Here is a 24,124-nt window from a genome sequence, read left to right as displayed (position 1 = left end):
CGCTTTGTGCTTTAGGCTCCGTTCACATAGAAGTATATTCGGGTAGGCCTATGCGGTGCTCGTTTTCGAGGGCACGCGTATAGCTTGAATCGAACGATAGGATTTCCTAACACCGGTTCACATAAGAGGGCACTATTCGAAAGTACCGAATAGCATAGAATAGTATAGCATAGTGGGAATCGAGCTTGTTCGATTTTCTTGCAGCGTATACCGTCTCTCGTTTATGAAATAATGACAATTTTGGCCTGGATTTGCCCATTAGCAAAAATAAGCATGTAGACTAACATTCTGATGCAGCCATTAGAAATTGTTAATAAGATTTGCAGGGATGTAGGAGGAAGAAATCCTCACTGCATGGGATGTTGAGATAACGGTGCGGGTGATGGTGTACTGGGTGCCCGAATAGCGAATACCGAATACCGAATACCGAATACCGTATCCTTCTATGTGAACGCAGCCTCCGGGTTGCGTGTGAAGCGGAAGTAATCTTTAGTGCCCAGAGCTGCAATTAGGGACAATGCCGTCTTTATGTTTGGTTTGGTTTTTATGCACTTCTTTTTCGTAGAATATCTCCACTATCTCTTCGCGTTTTCGTGCAGTAGAATCCATACAGTCTCTTGATTTCGATGGTACGTGTACTACAATCCATGAGCACACGTTTGCAGAAATTTAGGTGTAATCTTGGATGAAAAATTGCTCATGGAAAATTTTGTGTCGCCAAAATGTCGCTCTGCTTCATTTGCACTTTACAAAATTGGGAAAATTCGAGAGTTTATTGACAAACACACCGCAGAACAATTATGATAGTTCATGCTTTCGTCATGTGCCACCTTGATTTTTGTAATGGATTGCTTTATGGGCTGCCGTCAAACAGACAGAGATTACAATAAATCAAAAACTCTGCTGCACACGTAATATCCAAAATCATGAGAAACATGAACAAATATCGCCAGTTTTAAGAAGCTTATACTGGATTCCAGTCAAAATGTCGGATTCAGTTTAAGATTCAAGTGCTATATAGTACAAATATATTTGTACTAGCATTTGAATGTTTTTATGTTTGCTTCACATTTTAAGAGAGTTACCTATTCAAATCTACACACCAGAGAGAGACCTTCGTTCATAAAGGAAATATCATTTCGAACAGAAGAACCACATTTTACGGAGAACGAACATTTGCTTTTAATGCCCCTACCTTATGGAAAAATCTATCCCAGAATTTAAGACAAATCACTGATACGGTGCATCTAAGTCTGCTTTGAAAACGCATATGTGTACAAGCAAACATGAAACTCCGTACACAGTGGGTATGTTTTTGTATAATATTTCCATTTTTTGAGCGCATAGGGACATTATCACTATGTGTTATGTGCTATACAAGCACGTACTGTCAATTACTATTAGTAGTAGCAAGGTCAGCAGGCCCGTAACTATAGGGGGTTTCAGGGGGTTCGAACGAACCCCCCCCCCCCCCCCCCGCTAGCGAGCAGGGTCCTCTTGAACAACAACAAAAAAGTGAAAACTTCTTTCCAAAGCTCCAAATACGACAGAAGAATGATACGATTATACGAACATGTTCAGAAAATGCTCACACTGATTTGTAAATTTTAGCAAGCTTTTTGATTCAATTGTCGCATGATCTGTTATTTTATATACAGGGCAAGCCACCATATAACAGTGTGCCAGCATTGTATGATTTACAAGTACAACGAACTATGAGATAAGTGCAATGTTTCCTACACAGAAATATATGCAAATTTCGGCTCACTCGCTCGTATTAATTTAGAGTATTTTTTAAAGTCCTCGGTCTGTTGTTGGTATATTAATCGTTTAAGGCCGTTACTATTTCTTGATTAGAATTGTAAGATTTAATAAGCAAAAAATGACAAGAATTCCATGTTTTGTAAGCTGAAATACAACAAATTTTCAGTTCGTTCGCTCCGCTCGCTCGCCAAAATTTATCAAAATTTATTACATTTAAATCACGCTCAAAGGACTTCTTATAAGTGCTTGAAAAGCGTATCATGTGGACTTTTTAAAGTCCCTATACCGGGATGGGGTTGCGGTTGAACACTTTTTCAGAAATTAGGGGCGCAATTTTCTAGCTTGCCCCGGGCGCCGTTTTCCCTAGATACGCATAGGTATATAAGAACTATTCAATATATATAGGCAAGAAGATGATCAGAGACTTTACTTCATGGCTGATACATAAGTGTCAAACCGAACTATTAAAGGTGAAGAATTGATTGTTTTTACGTCTGAAAATATACCCCTCCCAGAGTGAGACCCTATCCCGCTTGGTTGCTTAACTCCCTCAGAAAAGTCCACTATTTCCAATTTTGAACCCCCCCCCCCCCCCCCCCCATAAAAATCCTAGTTACGGGCCTGGTCAGGGAGATAGGTTAGTATCATGGTCAAATGTCCAAGCAGTGTCGTTGGGCCACTGGCGCCATTTCGGGAGTCTGCACCAAAATCATAGAGGTTGCAATAATTAGGCCGCTAGAGGGCGGGCTGTGTAATGGCACTGCGTGTATTTTCGAACATGGGGGGGGGGGGGGGGGTGAGAGGGACGGGGAGGGAGGCGGGGAGGGAGGCTTCCCAAAAGTAACTCAATTCAATTCAAATTTCATTTCCAATAACACATGTTGTCGATACAGATTCAAAGAAAACAAAACCTACAATGTATTACTACAAAAACAAAAACAAATGCATATGGAACTAATTATTTGCGTTGATGGAAAGAGGTACCAAGGTAAAAGACAAGCTTGTATAGGGATGTGGGCCACTCGCCTGAGTAATTGTAGGTAATCGCATTTCGCTGTACAATCGACAGAGAGTCGACACCAAAAACTATATAAGAATCGACTAAAGGACGCGTGTTTATAATAGAGAATAATGTTTATAAATGTGCAGATGATATAGTAAACTCACTGAAATGATCATAAGGTATATATTCGAATTTGTTGCAGAATTCAATAAAGAATAAATATTAAGATATTAATGAACAGAAATAATCATAATCTTTATATGTTCATGTTTTACTTGTTCATTCGTATTCATCGATGTGTTAGCTTAAAGGGGAAAATCCAGTACAAATATAAATTAGTCTATTAAGAAAAAGTAAAATATTACGAGCTCATTGGTATTGATTGAAATCGGATGAAAAATAAGGAAGGACATTTTGAAGTTTCGCTATTTTTGGGGGAAACAGTTCTTGAACAGTGGTATGAATATGCAAATGGCAAAGTGAGCATGTCATTCCCTGTACATAAAATTTTGAAATTTCCAGGTTTTTATTTAAATGCAATAATGCCCCCGAGGCTCAAATCCTCGTGTATGTCTAACTGATCACTACTCTGAATATTCAACCAGGGATAACATCATGTTTCAGACTTCAATGACAGAAACATTGAATTTTCGTCATTCCTTTGTACATGATCAATGGAAAATTGTGAGGGTATGACATGGTTAGCTCACTCATTTGTATATTCATATCTACTGTAGAAGAACTGTTTTGCAGAAATTAGCAAAACTTCAAAATGTCATTACTTCCTTATTTTTCATCCATTTTCAGTCAGATTTTACTCTTTTTTTATCTGACTAAATCATGTTTGAACGGGATTTAATCTTTACATACTAATTCATAGATTTCCAAGGACCAAAAGATGCCTGTCATGGTTAATGAGGAAATTAAGATCTAATTATTGTTTTGCTGAATAATATCAATATTTTTGTGGCGTTTTATTGGTGTACTGATTTCCTCGATCTCGTATCGCAAATAATGTGCATTATGATTTTCCAACTCATCCTTAATTTCCATGCTTCAATCATGGACATGATATTTCAATCATCGTCTTTACCAATCTTTTTTTAATGTACCTTTCTATCCATTCTATCTTTCTTATCTCTCGTCACTCACTCAGTCTTTCGTTTATTTTTTCCATTTCCAAAAATGGAAACATAACTCATTTACAGAAGTTGAATGCGTTGATTGCATTGCAATGTACTAGTACAATAAACGAATTTTATAAGTTTGCAAAATATTCAAACTACGCTGAAAAATGGCGGGAAGGAATGTTAAAAGCAATGCTTGGAGGGGAAAATTTCGATTCTGAGCATGCGCAAAATCGCCTATCAAAATCGATCTATTTATAGCTTGCGTCGTCTGAGCAGGGAGGTGTTACAGAGATGGAGTGGCAACTCTTCGTAATTCATGCAAACACATGTTTGGGTTCAAGGCGTTACAATGGGATGTCTAGCATTCCACTACGCTTTGAAGTCATGCTCGGCACCGCTCTAGTTGCAAGACGAAGTTCGGAGACGAAGAGCGCATTTCACCTTTCGTTGAATTACAAGCTTTATTTCAACCCAAAATTTTAAATGAAATACTCGAATTGATTTAGAATATTTTAGGAAAGAGTTCAATATAATAAACATGTATTTCTAGTTTCTTCGTAATGCGCAAATCGAAATGAAATGAAAATTAGGCCCTCTTAAAAACCTAATATTTTTTTCTATAATGCGCACATTTCCGCATGTTAGTTTTCTATCATTTAATCTGGTATATTTTGATCTTTCAAATAAAGTACTCCGCTAAAGCGTGTTCCAGCGTGCTTTTAAACTATTTGCTGTCAAAATTGTCAGATTTACACTGCATTTCGATTCGCTGCTCCAATTCAAGGTACACAAATTCATTGTTGCTATCACATTGAAAGAGAGAGCGAATTCCAGTAGGGGCAAGTATTTCTAGATGTGAGAGCCCTAGTCTCGATTATTGATGCTCTCTTTTGTCAGAGCACATGGGTAACACCTGTACTTGAACGCATAACTTCTCGGCGGTGCCGTGCGTGACTTCAAAGGAGAGCAGTAGTTGTCTCTCCTTCTCTAGCACCTCCCTGGTCTGAGTTTTCACTTTGCGTTCTTGGCTATTTTTACGTCCCTCAATTCACGACGCAGAGAATTACTTGATGCACCGATCATGACATTTATGGGGGCGCCATTTTATTTAGTACAGGTTGCGTCTCTAATCTAAAGCTACTTTTCAACAGGTCGCAGGAAGAGAGGAGAACGTCCAACGCACTTGTCGTCTCAAACGTCCGCGCCGCAAATCTAAAGCTCCCATCATCCTACCAAATGTGCTCGAAATTAGAGCAATTCCTGTTCTACGTTATTTTGGTGGTCCTACGTTGCATCCGTGCTCCTCATCTTTATACTCTGTTCAGAATTTGGGACCTACGCTTAACAAGCTCGCTTTTAAAGGAAAAGTTCACCTTCATAAACATAAGGATTGAGAGAATGTAGCAATATTAGTAGAACACATCAGTGAAAGTTTGAGGAAAATCAGACAATCCGTTCAAAAGTTATGAATTTTTGAAGTTTTTTGCAGTAACCGCTGGATGAGAAGACTACTGCAGTGTATGAATAACTTAGATGTCACATGCGTACAACAATATAAGGAAAATACAAAGAGAATTTCACAAAATTCCATCTTTTGAAAAAAATACACATTCCCCTGACTCGTTACCGACAAATGTTATGGGTGATATTATTCCCCCTGCCTTTAGAAAGAGGCAAGTCAAGAGCTCCTTTATTATGCGAGAAAAGTTAAAATATGTTGAATTTTCTTTTACATTTTCTTTATACTGTTGTACGCATATGACTCACAAGCTGTAGTAGTCTCCTCATTCAGCGGTTCCAACACAAAAATTTAAAAAATTCATAACTTTTGCATCGATTGTCCAATTTTCGTCAAACTTTCACTGATGTGTTCTACTTTTATTGTTGCATTCTCTCAATCCTTATGTTTATGAAGGTGAACTTGTCCTTTAAGTAGGTTCCGTCATATTCATATTTCTTTAGCGTTATACATAGAACCAAACGTACGATGATTGACCACTATATGTTTTATATTCTTACATTAATTTACTGTACATCCAAGCCGGATATTATGATTCACTATGTTTTTATTATATTTGATGTACATTCCTTCATTGAGAAGTATGAAAATAAAATTGAAATTGAAATTGAAATTGAAAAAAAAAATCTTCTCGCAATCAATATATCACTCGAATTGGACATTTACTTTTGTTCACCGAGTCAACTTTTATTATGTTACCACAAATCACAATTATTATACCACAACTCACAATTATTGATTTATATAATACTGTAAAATCATAACAATACAAATTCAAAGGTATAAAGTTAGAGTTTTTTCCTCGTATGCCACACTACTAAACATTTACATACTATCTTCTTTCTTCTCTGAGGTTCCCTTTTTTCAGGCAATTTCTAAACTTCTGAGAGTACTATTATTTTGCTGGTCTATATCCTTATTTCAATAAAATGTTCATAGAAATGAATATTTTTACTTGAATATCGCAGGCGGTATAACAAGTCATTCAAAGCTGCACTTTACATGCAAGAGATGACAGAAAAATATACTATAATGCAATTATGTGAGTATTAAGTAAGTCTCCAAACTACACTGGCAGTGCACTCCCGTTATAGTAAAGTCCTCGGGCCCAGCCGTTTTCTTTCGTTACATCAAAAATTCGTTATAGATAAACAAATAATTATACAGGATATAATAAAAACACGCAAACCTTGCGTATATTGTATGTTGTTTATAGAACATTCCAGATGATTCCCTGGAAAGCTCTGTCAAATGGGAGGCTATATAACTCATTAATTTCGTTAAGATTTTCCATTCAAGAAAGTCGTGTACTTTCATGCTTAGTTTGAAAACACGTGTATGGAAGTGGTGGTTTTTGGATTCGGTTACAGTTGATTGTTATTCCAATAAAAGCTTCGTTATTACGAAGGCGCGTTATTCCAAAGGTTCGCTATTCCCAAGATACGTTATCAAGAAAAAGCGAATTTTGCTCCATAGACTTATAATGATGATGATTTTGGGACCTGAAGGTTTGCTTCCTTGTAACGACATTTCGTTATAACCGTGTTCGTTGAAACGGGAGTGCACATTAACATGCACTGTGTAAGTATCATTATCCTTATCCGTTATCATTTTGGAATACATAAAATGCATAATTATTTTCACCCGATTTCGTCTGGACCGTTTTCCATTACAGTCTTCCAACTTCACCACCCTTACTTCTAAAAAAAGTGCAATGACGAATAGAAATCAAATTTTTAGTGTCTTCTTCCACCATACAACTATATAGCAAAATATGATAATATGTTATAATAATATAATATACGTGCCGTGTTGTTGAAACACATTATCGCTCATATTTCGTTGCTGTCGGCATCATGAATCAACCACATTTCGGTAAACAATAATAATTAGGCCTCCAAATTACTTTCCAAATTAGAATAGAATGGAATTCAACCTGAATATGTAATATATTTACCCACATCTTCATGCAATTCTTGGTTTTGTCATTGACAGTCAAAATGTTGAATTTTTACAGTCAGTTATATATCATAATTAACCATATTTTAAATATTTCATGATATTCATTGGGGCATTTCAAACTTGAAAAGCCAGAGTCGATTTCTTCCTATAGTATTGATATATTGCAGCTGTGAGAGCATATTTTTATTGTTGCAATACTTTGAACTACTCTGTAAAAGTGGATATTTTCGCGCGACTAAGTTTTCACGCTCGTAGGGGTAAGAAGAGTTTCGCGTGTTTTTAATTCTGCGGAATCAAGATATCATACTGGAACATTCTTGCAAGCAAAAATATTCGAGTGCTTTTATTTTCGCGCTAGTTTCGCGTTGCGTGAAATACGCGAAAATCTCAACACCGCGAAAATTTCCACTTTTACAGCAAATGACGACATCGTGTTACACACTTTTCTCCTGTGTAAATAAATCATTGCAAAGATTATAAAACACACACACACACACAGGTTAACCACGCTTTAGAGGATTCCTTCTCTCTATCTTGATGCTGACCTCATGTCAAAAAAAAACGAAAAACAAAAAACAAAAACGAAAACAGTGAAAAAGACGGTCAAGGGTTGGAAACATATTGCTTCATCTGTCAAAATCACCTTTTAATATTAGTTTGAATTTGACAAAATGAAAGATAAGGATAAATGATGGTTTACTTCACCTTACGAATTTGCTGAACTTTGTTAGTTTGTTGAACGTATTAGTGTGCTAATAACCTATGATTCCTTGAGATTATAATACGAATCACGTCTATAGCATGCATGATTTGTTTGTGTTGACAACTTTGCTGTTTATTATCTCTTGCTTTTTCTCGTTTTTGTTCTGTTTTATTTTATTCTTTTTTACCGAATTGTTGAAGTTCTGATAGAAAATAGAGTTTAATTAATGTAATATTGGATACGGACTGGGTTTTGGAAGGTTGTATACTATTAGCTGTTTATGTGTACACAGTATTTGTTGAATTATGCAGGCTCTCATGCGCCGAGAGTATCAGTAATGATAGATACGGTGCATTATAAATGTACTTTATTATCATCAATATTATTATTATTAATTGACTGTGCCTCACTACCCACCCCAAATGCACCATGGGTAAGTTCGCTTATAACAGCCTTATTTGGACTACACATTATTCTGGACGGCTACAGTCGTCCCCTTGCCATCCATGGAAACATCTACAGGAACAATAAGTTTCTTCAAGTCCTCCGGAATGTGACCAATTCTTCTGTCCAGGATTTAACTCTGGCTGTTTTCTGTTTAGACGAGAAGTTCCCGTGCACGACAAAATTTTGCCGACGCATCGGCCATGCCCGGAGCAAACTCGGCTACTGCACGCCTCAGCCCCATCTCTCGCCATCAGCAGCGTCGGGCCGAGAGCTGTCTCGATGTAATCACGCAACTCGAGGCACGTTTGGCGATTACCGTCATCCTGGACACTACCCCAGAACACAACACCGTGGGTTCCAAACTCGGCTGAAGTCAAAATGGTCGCATTTAGGTCCTCCTGTAAAAAAATAAAATGGGGAAAAATGAATGAATACAAGAGCAGAGTATGGGAGCAGGTGCGAACTGTTCTGAAAGTGGATCATCGTCACAATAGACGAGATTTGTATGGGAGGCTGCCTATTGACTGCCTCAGTGCAAAAGTGAAAAAAGATCTTGTTGTTTTTATTTACAAGGTTTTGAATAACCTCTTGCCTGATTTTCTGACTTATCAAGTGAACGTAAAAGTATCTAATTACAATCTGAGGAACTCGGCATTTAAAGTATTGTTACCAAAACCAAAGACCAATTTCTGCAAAAGTAGTACTGTTTACATAGCAGCTCAATTATTCAATCAATTACCGGAAGCCACGAGAACATGTACAAGGTTAGCACAATTTCTGAAGGATATCGATTCTGTTTTCTTACTTGATTTATGAGTTTTTCTATTTCTGAGTAATATCTTCTTCTTTTTTTTTAATCACTTCCTTTCCGAGATTTTTTTCTTCTTCTTACTGCATTCTACTGTCTGACTGTTTTGTAAAGAGTGTTGTGTATATATGTATTTTTTTTTCATCTTTTTGTTTCGTTATACCGATTATTGTCTATGTATTATTTTATACGTTGATTGTACCACATTATGTTTTTTGTGCAGTGTATATCATACGGACTTGCTGAAAAACAGCCTAACGGCTGAGTGCAAGTATTTTTTACCCGTGTTTAAATAAAACAAACAAACAAACAAACAAACACAGAATGGCTTATCGCCACTAACTTGGTCTGATATCAGATGGTCTACTTCCAAGTAAACTGAGGGTATTAGATGAAATTAGCATAACCCACATGACTCATTTGGAAGTAGGCGAAGTGGTATAGGCCTAATGAGGCCAAGTGGCAATTGGACTAAATGTTCATTAGACGAAGTGGTTGTAGACGAAACAGAATAAGCCAGTTCGGGGTTCCAGTTTGAGCATGAGCAGAAAAGAGGTCATTTGTATATACCGAGAGACAGGTTGGTTTTTCATTTCAATAGGCGTTTTCACATCAGCCCGATGTTTCGAAATAGCGCGATATTTTTCTGACTTGGGATATTAAAAAATATCTCGAGCTTGGATTGTTATCGGGCTGATGTGAAAACGCCTACTGAGATAAGCATCTGTAATGCTATGATTATTCATAGAATCCTTATAAATGGTGCCTGCCAGAACATCCACCTGACAGCAAGCCTGGTATTTGGCAATGTTAACAGAAAAAGTTTCTTAACGTATTCAAAACAGCACAATGAAATAGATGCTTCCCAAAGGGTTGATCGACGAACCATTCTGGTCACTAATCTCATCTACACAGGTTCATTCTTTGTTAGAGTACGAGTTCAACAAATTGCTATGTTCGGCAAGCTGCTGCATTATGTCGCTTTAAATAGAGTGAAGTGCCTAACCAACTGACAAAAATGAAAGGTCATTTGTACCAATGTGCACATGAGCTATCTCCGAACTGGCTTATTAGATCATGTGGGTTGAGACGAAATGGCTATTGAGATAGACGTAGTGGGAGAAGAGTAAAGTCCCTGTCACACTTTGCCGGATACCACAAACGCACAAAAGAAATGATTGTCGATTTTTAGCATCCGTCGATATCCGTTAAAATGTGTTTCATGTTCTTCGTATCATTTGGGTGGAAGTTTATCTTCCGATGATTTCCGTCACAGCGGCCAGAAAACGTTATGCATACAATTTTTCTTTTCTCGCCAAAAACGGATAGCGCGATTTGACCGTTTTGTCCGATAGTTGTACGTTTTCTTCTGTATTCTGCACTGTGCTTTGTCGTTTTTCCATGCGTTTCGATCCGCTAAGGTCAAAATTCTGTGTAGAAGTATTGAAGCCCTCACCTAGTGCCACCACACAAAGCAAACGGAATCGAAATCGGGTTAGAAATGGCGAAGGAGTAACATTTTGTGCAAAATGTACAATATAGGTCAAAGGTCAAGGTCAAAGGTCACAACTGAAATTCTGTGTAGAAGTTTCAAAGCTCCCATGTAGTGCTATCATATAAAGCAAACAGAATCAAAATTGGCTCATAAATGACAGAGAAGTAGCAAATTGAACATTTTGATCACACACGGACACACGGACACACACACGTACGGAGCCCGTTTCATAGTCCCCTGCTCGAACTCGTTCGGCGGGGACAAAAATGTAGTTACGGATGACAAACGGACAGATCGGCCATATAAGTGACGATTACAGCATATCTGCAGGATATCTACAGCACATTCACATAATATATTATGGTATAGTATGGTATTTATTTCCGTATAAAAACAATAAATACGGGTGGATTGCCCATATTCAGCGTTGCCAACATGGCAACGCTGTTCTTCCAGGGGTCCACATACAATGAATACAATATACTATTTAAAATGGACACGTACAAAATGAAACCAACGTTTATACAAACATGCAGGTGGAAACAAAAACAGTAAAATGAGAGATAAAAAACCAAATGATAATGGAAAGGTCTTACAGGCAATTAAGTATAACAATGAACAAATCAAAATATGTTTAAATATAAAAATGGAGTGTTTGGAAGTAAAATCCTCAATCATACTTATGCAGTGAAAGAAAACAAAAACAGAATGTTGTAAGGTAATTACTTTGATAAATTTAGATAGAAATACGTAGTAAACGAATGAAAAAGAAACAGGAGACTTGTACAAAATACTTAGATGGATCTATGACAACTTTAGAAAACTAAAATTCGTGGCAAGTGATATGTTAAGGAAAACTAAACGTGAGGCATATAATAATTGCATCGAAATCAAAGGATAATAATTCAGTGGATAAAACAGGTACAATTTGTAAACAGTTTTTAAGAAATATTTTGAAAGATGGAATGGGTGAGAAAACTGATTCGGAATTTAAAATGTCATGAGTTGTGAGAAAAAAAATAATGAAATAGTATTAACTGGTACGGATTGCATAAATACTCATTTACATAGGGTTAAAATCATAAACAAATGACAGAGATTCAAGAGCAAATTCAAAGAATAAATAAAACAATTGAAAATTACTACTAGGCATGCAATCACAATAAAGAAATGAAAAGAAAAAAAAATTAAGAAAAACGCTACTCCAAAACAGATTATATCACGTTATATATAACTAAAAAAAAGTGAGATTTGAAAAACAAATATGAAATAAATCTAAGAACAGAAAAAACGCATCGAAATCAAAGGATAATAATTCAATGAATAAAACAGGTACAATTTATAAATAGTAATTAAAAATATTTTGAAATGTGGAATGGGTGGGAAAGCTGATTCGGAATTTCAAATGTCATAAGTTGTGAGAAAAAAATAACAAAATAGTATTAACTGGTACTGATTGTATAAATACTCATTTACATAGGTTTAAAATCATAAACAAATCATAGAAATCCAAGAGCAAATTCAAAGAATAGATAAAGCAATTGAAAATTAATATAGGCATGCAATCACACTACTGAAATGGAGAGAAACAAGTTAAGAAAACATGCTACACTAAAATAGAATATATCTCGTTGTATATAACTTCAAGAAAACAATTGAATGAAACTTAAATAACAAGTATGACATAAATCTGAGAACAGTAAAAACACAATTACAAAATCAAGTACGAGGGTTGAATAACAATTGAAGACCTGAATATAAGAACGACCCAAGTCCAATTTTTGGCCAAATTCAGTTTGACAAGGGAAATTGTAGCTTATGCATGGACTCATCTTGTGTATAAATGATAAATCCTAATTACCCCCGGAAGTGCCTGAAACGAATGATTTAAATCTTATAAATGTAAGAATGAAGGACTTGGGTCATTCTTACATTCATATTATAGCGCCCCCTCTCATCCTTCTCTCATCTCTATGGCAGAATATCATGTGTATGATTCAAAGAACGACCCAAGTCCATCACACAAAATGGCCTCTCCACAAAAAACGTTAATGTTAATTGTCATAATAATATATATTCTAATTTGTATGTACAATGTTGCCTTCCCATCACAGTTAAATAGAATATTATTGGACAAATAAAAAAGATATGAAGGTTTTTCTTTTAAGTTTACTCGAAATGGTCTTCCATGGACTTGGGTCGTTCTTATAATACTCAATTGTTAGCGAATGGGAAAAATGAAGTGGTTATGGTCAAAATTTGAACAGTACATGTACTTGAATAGCTTGAAAGTTTTACCTCATAGGATGAAAAAATAAAAACAAAAAATTCATAAATAAGTTTAAATTTAACTCTAACGGAATTAGTGCTATTTTGGATCTGAAAACATCAATATTGTGGTAGAAGATTTTATATGAGAAGGTAAGGCGTTGTACGCCTTCGCACCTCGGTATTCAAATGACTTCTTTAGAGATTCTGTTCGTGGTTTCGGTAAAAGTAGTTTTTCGCCTGTAGTCGGGAAGAGTAATGTTGGGGAGCAAGGTCGAATTCACTACGTAAATACGAGGGAGTCAGTTCATGCATTACCTTGTACATAAATAATATAACAGAATGATGATGTCTTCTCTTTTCGAGGAATTTCCAGTCCAGTGCATTATGCATTTCAGCGGTAGATGATTCTGGCTTTACTGTGAGTATAATACGAGCCGCTCTATTTTGTAATTTTTGGAGTTTGTCAACATATTTATCATAGGCTGAGATATTAATTATGTCACCATGATCAAAATATGGTAGAATAAGGGCTTTACATACTGAGTTCACCACCGACTCATTCAAAGAACGTCTTAATCGTCCAAGAAATCCTACCATTTTACCAGCTTTCTCAAGTAAAGTTTCAATGTGGTGATTCCAGCTCAAATCAATCCTAGGTACTTAAGTTGCCGTACTTGGTTTAATGGGGATTCATTTAAAACTACATTTAAAACATTTTGTTTAGCTAGCATGTGTTTGCTTCCAATCAGCATGCATTCTGTTTTCTTACAATAGACAGTTAACTTGTTTTTGCTCATCCAGCTGTTAACATTCTCAAGATTAGAATTAAGAGCTGCCTCAATTTTTTTGGTCGATGAGTGTGAGAAATAAAGAACAGTGTCATCGGCGTACAACTGGACCTGGCATGACTTAACACAATCTACTAAATCATTTATGTAAATAATAAAAAAACAAAGGCCCAAGTAATGAGCCTTGCGGGACTACACAAGTAATGCTCGATTCGGTAGAAAGTTCTGAGTTGACAAGTGTCCTACAGACTCTACCCGTTAAGATAAGTACCTTTCCATCCATATCAATGCTTTACCTTTAATTCCAATGTTTCTAAGCTTTTCAAAAAGAATATCCCAATCTACGGTATCGAAGGCCTTTTTTAGATCAACAAACACCGCCCCTGTGTATTCCTTCCTATCAATTGCGTGGAACCAATCATCCGTTACCTTATATCAGGGTTGTAATCGTTGAGTGTTTTGCACGAAACCCGGACTGTGCTGGTGAGAGGATATTATGTTTATGTAAGTATGAAACTATTTGTCGCTGGACGATGCGTTCTAAGATTTTTGATACACACGGGAGGAGGGAGATGGGCCTGAAATTTGATGGAGTGTCTTTATCACCACTTTTATGTATCGGAATGATTTTAGCAATCTTCCATCGCTTAGGAAATTGGCCACTTATTAAGGAGAGGTTCATCAAGTAAGTAATGCTAGGAGCTATTTCATGGGCACATAATAATTTCAAAACAAAAACCGAGATATCATCTAGTCCCACAGACTTTGTGTTCCTTAGATTTCGTACAATATCTATGACGTCATTTTCCTTAACAGGGGTAAATTCAAATGGTTCATCTATTGTTTTAGTGTTTTCCTGAAGAAAGGGAATATTGGACAATTTATTTGCAAGATTACTTCCGACCTTAGCGAAGAAATTATTAAATTTGTCTGCAGTTTTTAAAACATAGTCAGAATTTATTGTAGAATCACCTTTTTGTTAGGTATGATTGATTTAAAGGTTTTCCGGGTATTTTTTGAATCATTACACTGTGCCAATTTATCGGAGTAGTATTTCCTCTTTGCCTTTGCAATCTCTGCTGCTACTTTGTTACGCAATTTTCTATATTCACACATAAGTTTATCATCATTTAGTTGAGAAGCTTTTTTTTCACTTTATCACGTTTTTTCATAAGTTTGTAGATATCAGATTTCATCCAGGGCGAATCCCTATCCCTAATCCTCTTAGTACGCATCGGCATGTGTTTATTTATTACATTTAACAGAAGGCTCTGCCATGCGTCAACGGCTTGATCGATTGTATTGCACTCGGTAATCTTTGACCAATCCTGTCCACGAACATCGTCCCTGAACTTGTCTGGATCAAGATTTTTGCCATTTCTAAAGGATATAAGTCTTGAAGTCGAAGTTGGTCCACAATTCCAAAATAAGTAGCTTAATAGAATGATCGCTCATACCGTTGTGAGCTACTCCAAATTTCTTTACCTTATACGGGCAGTTAGTAATCATGTGATCTACCAAAGTTGCTGAGACGGGAGTGATTCTAGTTGGTGTGGTTTCGTTTGCTTGTACCAGACCGAACATATTATTGATTTCTTGATATCGTTTACTCATAGCTGATAAAGATTTTGACAGAATATCACAATTCATGTCACCGACTAGAATTATGTAAAGGCACATATGAACAGGACATGAAGCTGATGTCAAACGAATATATACCGGCCTTTCTGCAACTGATTCCTGCAATGACATACAAAAACGTCGTCCTCTGACGTTCGATGTACGTCTCATACGTCACTCATTTTTGTTCCTCGCATTTTGTCTGGTGGGCATGAGCGCGGTTCATATTCGTTTCTCATGCCTTTGCGTACGTTCCACTGTCCTGTACACAATCGCCCCAAGTGCGTTATTTGTTCGTCTTGTTCCGCAACTAGACCGTTCATATACGTTCCTCCAAAACGCAAACGACTGTTTTTCTGCAGTGGGTGTTTATTGCTGTGCCACATATTTCACATCTGGAACGTGTGTGGTGTGTGTGTGTGTGTGTGTGTGTGCGCGCGTCACACCGGAAATTGAACTTACGTTATGTTTGTATAGCGTTTTGCATGATATCGGATGTCTTTGTTCTAAGCCCAATACGAATATAAAATCATTGGCCAAGAATAGTATATTCCCTTATATTTCTTGTTCAGCAGACCACTTTTATAAATCAAAATACAATTAAATATATTGTTCGAGTGGAATTCAAATCAGACGACCAGCATAAAACCCAAACATTATGGAATTTTACAATATCACATACCTCAAACTTATCAGTAATACTGTTACAGCTCCTTTTATACGACGGCCCTTCATTCTGAGGGTTCGTTATTCCTGAGATTCATTATTCGAAATGATATGGTTATTCCTACGGCCCGAATGCAGCAGTAACTGTTTAGCCAAACCTTTTTCACACACCCGTAAATACGCATGCAATAAAAAGTTGCTAAGATCATGTTGAACAGCCTTAAAAACACACTTCACTGCATATCATGTCTATACGTTCAGTGCTCAGTCAAATGCAACGCATAATGTCTTTGTGCTTTTGTTCTTTGTTGTTTACATAATGTATGATTTTACAATTTAGATTTACACGAGATGTTTTATCAATGTTCTGGGCTTTTTTATTGGCACACACACACACTCACACAGTGCAGAACAGTGACACGATGAAATATAGCTTAACTGCAATGACACGACTGATGATCACTGCCTATTCACAGGTGGCCTCTTCTTTCATCTGATCTTCTTCATTTCTAACTCAGACACACTTGCATTTATCACCATATTCATATTCATTTGTATGGAAGGATATTCATCTCGTCAATAGAGGATACAATGAAATATTTGTTTAAACACTTTTTTTTTGTTGCTTACATGTATTTTGTATTCATCTGTGTATGAATACTTTATAACGGAAACAACACAAGCAAATCAACCGCCGACCGATCGAATCCGAAGACAAACATTAAAAACAAACAAACAAACACGATCCAGCACACGAGATCATGTTTTTTGAGGGCACAAGTTTCTTGTGATGATGATGAAAATGATAATAATGATAGCAATAAATCAGTGTAATGATGTTTCATAAAGGATCATCTCTGGTGTCGAGTAAACAGAAGGCGGAAGCTTTTAACAGGTATTTTATAGGATTACCCGCTAAAATAAGTAGAGAGATTCCTTCAGTTCCACAGTCTTTTTATGAATAAAAGGGACATTCCAGATGATTTTCATGATTTCACATCATGTAGTACATAAATTGACAATTCCATGTATAGAGTTGTGGAATTTATTGTGGTTCTTGAGCAGAGAAACAATACTTTGAAAAACCTTAAACAAATTACACTGAACAAGGATGATGACATAAGCCATGTTCAGACGTATTTCTAGTCGGAGTTAACATTTATGGCACGGCAATTAAAATTCAAATTGATGCATATCTTACCACGACCCTTGTGTCCACACGACGGTCGTGGGAAGAAACTCCGACCAATTTATATGCGAGGGTCGGTGTAACTTCCGGAAGTGGTAGCGTCGCGCACGTCGACCATGCGATTGTTTTTTGTCTGTGGCATTAGTCTTCTCCATTCTTGTTGATGGAAATTTCTGCATGAGCGCTAGCTTCTTCGTCGCGATCGACTAGGTTAGAATTGCACTGTACACGCGCACGTGTAGTTGCAAAATGTCAACATTGCGATTTGACCCCGGAAGTTTTACCTAGGTCGTAAGGTATGTAAGTTCATAGATACTCCGAGGGCTTGTCCGCACGGGCAATTTACTCCGACCGGCTAGTCGTGGTAGCGAGATACTCCTGAGAAAACTCAGGAGTATCTCGTTCGGAGGAAGAGGTCGTGGTAAGTTCCTCCGGTCGGAGGAAGTTACCACGACCTTGTTCAGACGGGCACTACTCCGACCTATCCTCTGAAGTTACTCCGACCTAGCTTCCTCCGACCCTTCCTCCGAAGTTACTCCGACCAAAACTGCCTCCGTCTGAACACAGCTATAAGAGGTTCACATATTTCAGAAATTAAGCAGTGTAATTTCATTACAATACCGCTTGCTTGCGAGTTCACCTGTGCATAATCTATGCGTGCCTTCTTCTTTTGTTCTGCAGCTTCCATGAGCCCCAACTCATGCATTCTTATGGTGACTCTGCCATGTCATCATCCTTATTCATTGCAATTTGTTCTAAATTTAGAAAATATTCTTATTCTTCATCCCAATCATCACAAATTCTGAAACTCTGTCCTCAGTATAACTAATTTATAGTTGTTCAAATATAAAAATCTGAAAATCATCCGGAGGTCTCCTTTAAAGCCAAGTAGTGATAATTCATCCTTGTTTTTTAGTCCAACTTCTGTATTTGAAATCACTAAATTTGTATCCTCGCTTAAGTCATCGAAGTCAAGTGGGTCGGATGATAATGCCCCTCGGGTTATCAAGGAATTCATTCATTTTATTGCTGATCCATTATGTGATATTTTCAAAAAAAAATCATTATTATTATCAATATCATTATTATTTCGTCTTATTTATACAGGGTGGCCCCGTCAGTAATCAAGTACTGTTTTCCAGGGGGCCCTGTAAACACATACATGCAAAGTAACAATCACAACAAATAACATGAACATAACACAATGGGTCATACATCATACAGAACAGAACTGTTCATAAAAATGAGAAAATAAGGAATGAGATATCAGTTTGTAACCAGGATGAAAAAAAAAGAATCTAACTGACTGAGTTTATAAAGAAAAATGAACCTTCTATAATAAGTATAACAATAAAAAAATATTCTTTTTTTTTCTTCTTTGCTACAATGTACCCAGTTCAGTAGATTCAGGGCACCCTCCTGGTAGATTACATCAATTGATTGTAGAGCAGGCTTCAGAGATGTGTGTCAGCCCCTTTGTGGGAACATTTTTTTAAGGCGACCATCCATCCCCAGTTATATTTTTTTTATTGTTTTAACCCTCTCCTGGAATATACATATATATTTTTTTTCAATGTAAACATGGTTATGACTTAAACGGACAAAATATCATTAATACCCTTTATGCAGACGATTAAACGTCATTACCAAAGTAAACAAAAAGTATATATAGATATACATTTTATTTTTATCAGATTTCAACGCTCACTCTCAGTCCATGGGTTTATTTCTATAGCATGCAAAATGTTAAAGTTTGTTGATTAGTATAGTATATGTGTAATATTCTATATTTGAATATGTAATATGGCATTAGATATACCGAAAGAAGGCTCATTTCAGTTTTTAGGACCACGGATTTTCTTTTTTTCAATGGGGAAGTAAATGGAGTTTTTGATTTTGTACGAAACGAAATCAGAAAAAAAAATGCAGAACATCGACTGATTATTGGTACGCCCGGAGTGTGAAGTTTCTATAAACGTCCGACATATATATATATATATATATATATATATATATATATATTCTAAAGAATTGATATAAATGTTATAGTGATTGTTAGTGTTGAACATTATTGTTGATACTGGCACATTAATCTTATGGATGTTATTTGTGTTGTATGTTCAATGTGTACCTGCAATTACCTAAAGAGATAATTGACCTGGTTATGTATAAACATTTTCTTGAATAAAGAAATGATTCAATCAAATATGTATCAAAATATACGTGCCTGAAAAAAAAAGATAACACAACCATTGATTTTTGTTCTATCAATATACCCCAAAAATAACTATATCTAAACTCTTAATTCACTTATACATTATTCTCTTCTATACTTCAAAATTCAGCATTCATTTCTAACAACGAAAATCAATAATAAACAACATCAATCATCTTACAATATTGAACAACATACAATCTGCTTCTTATACTACCCTTCGCTATAAAATAAATCAGGATCCAACGAAGAAGAAAAAAAGTGATAACAGTTATTACCCAGAACACCATTTCAAATACTGTGAACAAAAAGCGTTCTTACTCTGAGCATTTCGCACTGGGGGTGACAGGCTATTCCACAGTAGAGCACCGTCAACTGAAAAGGCACGTTTACCGCATTCTGTTTTTACTCTTGGAATGATAACACCAAAATTCTCGGAACTTCGTGTTCTATATCCGTGAGTGCGGGTGGACAATGTGAATATGTCACTCAAATAAGACGGGGCGCTGTCATTCATGATATCAAACAATGATTTGCTTTTCTGGAACTCCCATCTTTTTTCCATGTCAATCTATTTCATCATTGTCGCAAGGAATTTTGCCTGACAAGCTAAAGATATATAGCTAAAATAGTTCCTGTGTATAAAAAAGATAATACTAAGAATCTGACTAATTACAGACCTATAGCGCTTTTACCAATTTTTTCTAAGATTTTAGAGAAAATATTCTACAAGCGTTTAAACGATATTCTATTGAAGAGAGATGTTCTGATTCCACAACAGTTTGGTTTTCGCAAACATTTTTCGACTAGCATGGGCGTTTTCAACTTGTTGGATACTATCATAAAATCATTTGATGATGGACATTATTGCCTTGGAATTTTTCCAGACTTGTCAAAGGCATTTGACACCATAGACCACAACATCCTTTTGAGTAAACTTGAACACTACGGAGTACGAGGAACAGCATTATTATGGTTTAAAAACTACTTGCTTAACCGCTCACAACATGTAGTGATTGCTGGTGTCAAATCGCAATCTGGTTCCATTCGGTATGGTGTGCCACAGGGGTCAGTATTTGGTCCTTTGTTATTTTTAATATATATCAATGATATCATTGACTCATCAGAAATATTCTCATATTCACTATTTGCTGACGACACTAGTTTACTACTCTCTAATAAAAATATTGTTACTCTGATGACAGTTGCAAATGCTGGAATCAAAAAATTATTTGCTTGGTTTTGTTGTAATAAGATATTGCTAAATGCTCAAAAGACTAAATGTATTGTATTTCGGTCTAGAGGTAAAATCATTCCGAATGATATTGATACTTTAAACATCGGGGGACACAACGTTGTCCTTAGCGAACATGTTCAATTCCTTGGAGTTATTGTCGATGAGCATCTGACTTGGAAACCCCATCTAGAATCTGTTTGCACCAAGGTTTCTCGAAGTGTTGGTGTTATATGTAGATTAAGATATATATTGCCAGCGAGGATTTTAAGAACTTTATACAATAGCATTGTTCTTCCTTACCTGACCTATTGCAATGTTGCATGGGGCAATATGTTTAAGACCCACAATGATAAATTGAAAGTATTACTAAAGAAAGTAATAAGGCTTGTCACCAATTCCAACTTCCGACAGCCAGGTAAGAATTAGTATCGTTTCATTGTTTGGTTTTTGTGTTTAAACTTCAGTCTTGTCCACAATTTTGCCAGTTAAAAGAATTATTTGCCCTGAACTCACGGATTCATAATTACAACACACGTCAAAGAAACCTCTTCCATCGTCCTCATGTAAGGACTACTGTTTCCTTGAATTCTTTCCGAACCACTTGTATTAAAGAGTGGAACCAACTACCTGTTGACATTAGGAACAGTACAACATTTTCTAGGTTCAAAGTTCAGTGTAAAAAAAAAAATATCTATTAGACAATTTGAAATGAATTTGTTAAACTACATGTTAAACATTTATTTGATGTTATGTATAGATTGGTCAGCCTACTTTAGTTTGAGTGCTCTGTGTGGTGTGGTTGTGTATGGGGGTGTGAGGGTGTGTGTGTGTGTATGTATATGTGTGTGTGTTTATGGTCTCCTTTTTATGTAGGTTTATCTGTTGCCATTGTATATACATTATGATTGTTCTGATATATACTTGCCATGTCGTAGTGTTAGTGTGTGAACTTACGTGGTACCTTGGTCTGCTGTCGGTGGTTTCAGTGACTGATCTGAATGTTTACTCACACTGATTATTATGATGGGGAATGTCACTTTACATCATTGGCGGTTGGCCTTTGTGCTGCTGAGTCCCAACTTATGTGTACCTTGCATAGGGCCCCACTCACAAGCCTTGCTTCTTTCGGGGTCCGAAAAACCATGTGAATTTTTGTATCAGCGATTTGTATTATCTTGTTATTTATGTTTGTTTTTGAATAAAATTGAATTGAATAATTGAATAATACGAGAATAATGATGATAGTAATGAACATAATAATGATAAAAATAATAATGATAAAAATAATGACAATAATGATAATAATAATAATGATAATAATAATAAAAAGAAGAAAAAGAGGATCCAAAAATAGAAGAAGAATCTTATCTACACTGTAAATAATACCTTCGGGGTAATCTCCTAAGTTTAACACTGCACATGTTTGTTTGTTTTTTCAAGAAGACGATACTATTGCCCCATCAGCATTCCAGTAATCCAATCTACCCAAAGACATTGTTTGGGAACAAATACCTTGTGCCAGGACGTAAGCCCTGCATATATTCTTCAAGAACTTAATCCTATCATCCTAGCATTCCAGTTATCCATTCCAAGGAGGTTTTATACATGGAGTTCCAACTGGCTGTAAATTATTCAAACAGTTGTCAGATTTCTATTGATGTACAAACGAATTCCACGGGTGCACTTGTGCCTTTGATGATGGATGTTCCACGCCGCCGTCTTGCTGAGCAATCTGGAGATTCATTTTGAACGTTATCATAATGTTGGCCATATTTTGCTTATTTATCTATTAAATGAAATGAAATTTCACTTAGTGATAAACTATGTAAATCAAAAGTCAATTCCGTTCAGAAATTTGCGAAAAAGTGTAAATCAGAGCTGTATTATGTGAAAATGTTTAAAACTGCACCATCCTGGAAAGCTGGTTTTATCACTTTTCCGCTTAATTTCCACAAATGAAAACTAATATGGAATAATCTTCAAGTATCATTCTTAATTGATAGATATATCAGATTAGTGCCCGGGTTTGCCCAATCCGAGTAATTTTCATCTTCATTTCAGCATTTTTTGCTCAATTTCTATTCGCGCATACTCGTGTCTGTACCACCTACCTTTTATAAGAAGGGATGCGAAAAGTAATTACCATCACAAAGACATATCTTCCTTTGAAAGTGGCTGGTGATTATGCAATGAGAACACGAGTCAATTGTCTTCGTATCTGCGGGGCAGATCCTGTTTGGCACATGCTTCAAATATTTTTGAGCGGCGGCTTCGAACATGGGATCAAAGTTAATAACTCTGTTGTTACTCCATCTCTTCAACCTCCTTGGCTATACCCACTGGTAGGCCACCCAATTATGCAAACTAACGATGAAACCAGACCTCAAAAGGGGAGCAGAACAAAGTGTATATACACATATAACTTACCAAAGTGAAGTAATAGCTGGTATCTGTGTACTTAAAACTTGTGTAGCTCAGGACCACACCCTTTGGATCACTCGAGAGTTCTCTCATTCTGAAGGCCTCATTCAGAGTGGGGATAATGGTATCTGTGCCATGTAACTTCACAGGTTTAATGTAGATACTTGGGTACATGGCTGTAGTCTCGTTAAACATCCACAGCAACTTATCGTTGAATTCGACTAGCCACTCATCGCAGAAGGTCCTATTGTCCATCCTATCGATATGGCAGTAAGGGTAGTGAAAGAAACCCCACAAGGCTTTTGGGCGGAGCTGCATTGCCAACTTGACAGTGCTCTCCAAGAAGAGTCTGGCCCCCTGCATCCACTCCAGAGTCGCGACGCTGGTGATGGTCGCATCATCCCAGTCTGGATGGAGATTGCGGACGTGGGCGATTGAAAATTCGCGGTATATATTTGTAGGTTTCAAAATCATGTGTGGCAACCAGCTTTCCCAGTCTATCATGCCAATCCCATCAAAATTAGGATCCGGTATGGTGGTGAGAATATCGACCGTTGCTTTCTCGAGATGAGCCGTGATATTTGCGAGCTGATATGAGAGAGGAAAAGGGAAAAAATGGGTTTTGGATGATTTAACAAGATTAGCATACATAAACATCTTTCTTCGGAATGCTTTTAACGTGTGTGTGCGTGCGTGTGTGTGTGTGTGTTTTTGTAACTCGAACGTGCTTTTTTTTCCTTCGCACATATAGATGGCTAAGAGCGATGTATTTGTTTGTGTTCTTTTTTTTAAATTTTCATCTGACCAGACGGATATGGGTATTTAGTCCACATTCAGCTATACTGGCTGGTCTTCCATGGTCATCCCACGAGACCGACATCGAAAA

The 24,124-nt window shown here is 36.6% G+C and overlaps 1 protein-coding gene across 1 annotated transcript; it reads right to left on the bottom strand.

Moving 5' to 3' along the window:
* Window positions 1–443: 443 nt before the first annotated feature.
* Window positions 444–23,742, bottom strand: LOC139724397 (hyaluronidase-1-like). Its single transcript, XM_071635541.1, has 3 exons — window positions 23,245–23,742; window positions 8,752–8,926; window positions 444–502 (listed from the first exon to the last, which is right to left on the bottom strand). Exons 1-3 carry the CDS (start codon window positions 23,740–23,742, stop codon window positions 444–446), a joined length of 732 nt encoding a protein of 243 aa, XP_071491642.1.
* Between the last annotated feature and the right edge of the window lie 382 nt (window positions 23,743–24,124).

Source organism: Diadema antillarum, unplaced genomic scaffold (assembly GCF_040938485.1).
Source record: "Diadema antillarum isolate AM-2024a unplaced genomic scaffold, OU_Dant_1.0 scf00000212, whole genome shotgun sequence".
NCBI classification, from domain to species: Eukaryota; Metazoa; Echinodermata; class Echinoidea; order Diadematoida; family Diadematidae; genus Diadema; species Diadema antillarum.
The sequence above is the reverse complement of the archived record's forward strand: the minus strand, read 5'-3'. Positions and strand labels throughout refer to the sequence as shown.

What these genes read in the sequence shown, in the direction of transcription:
- LOC139724397 (XM_071635541.1), bottom strand. Translation starts at nt 23,742, where the DNA reads ATGATAGACTGGGAAAGCTGGTTGCCACACATGATTTTGAAACCTACA. An exon ending in CCAGCTATTACTTCACTTTG is followed by an intron (nt 8,927 to 23,244) that starts GTAAGTTATATG and finishes ATTTTTTTACAG; the next exon opens with GAGGACCTAAATGCGACCAT. An exon ending in AGATGGGGCTGAGGCGTGCA is followed by an intron (nt 503 to 8,751) that starts GTAGCCGAGTTT and finishes CCCTAATTGCAG; the next exon opens with CTCTGGGCACTAAAGATTAC.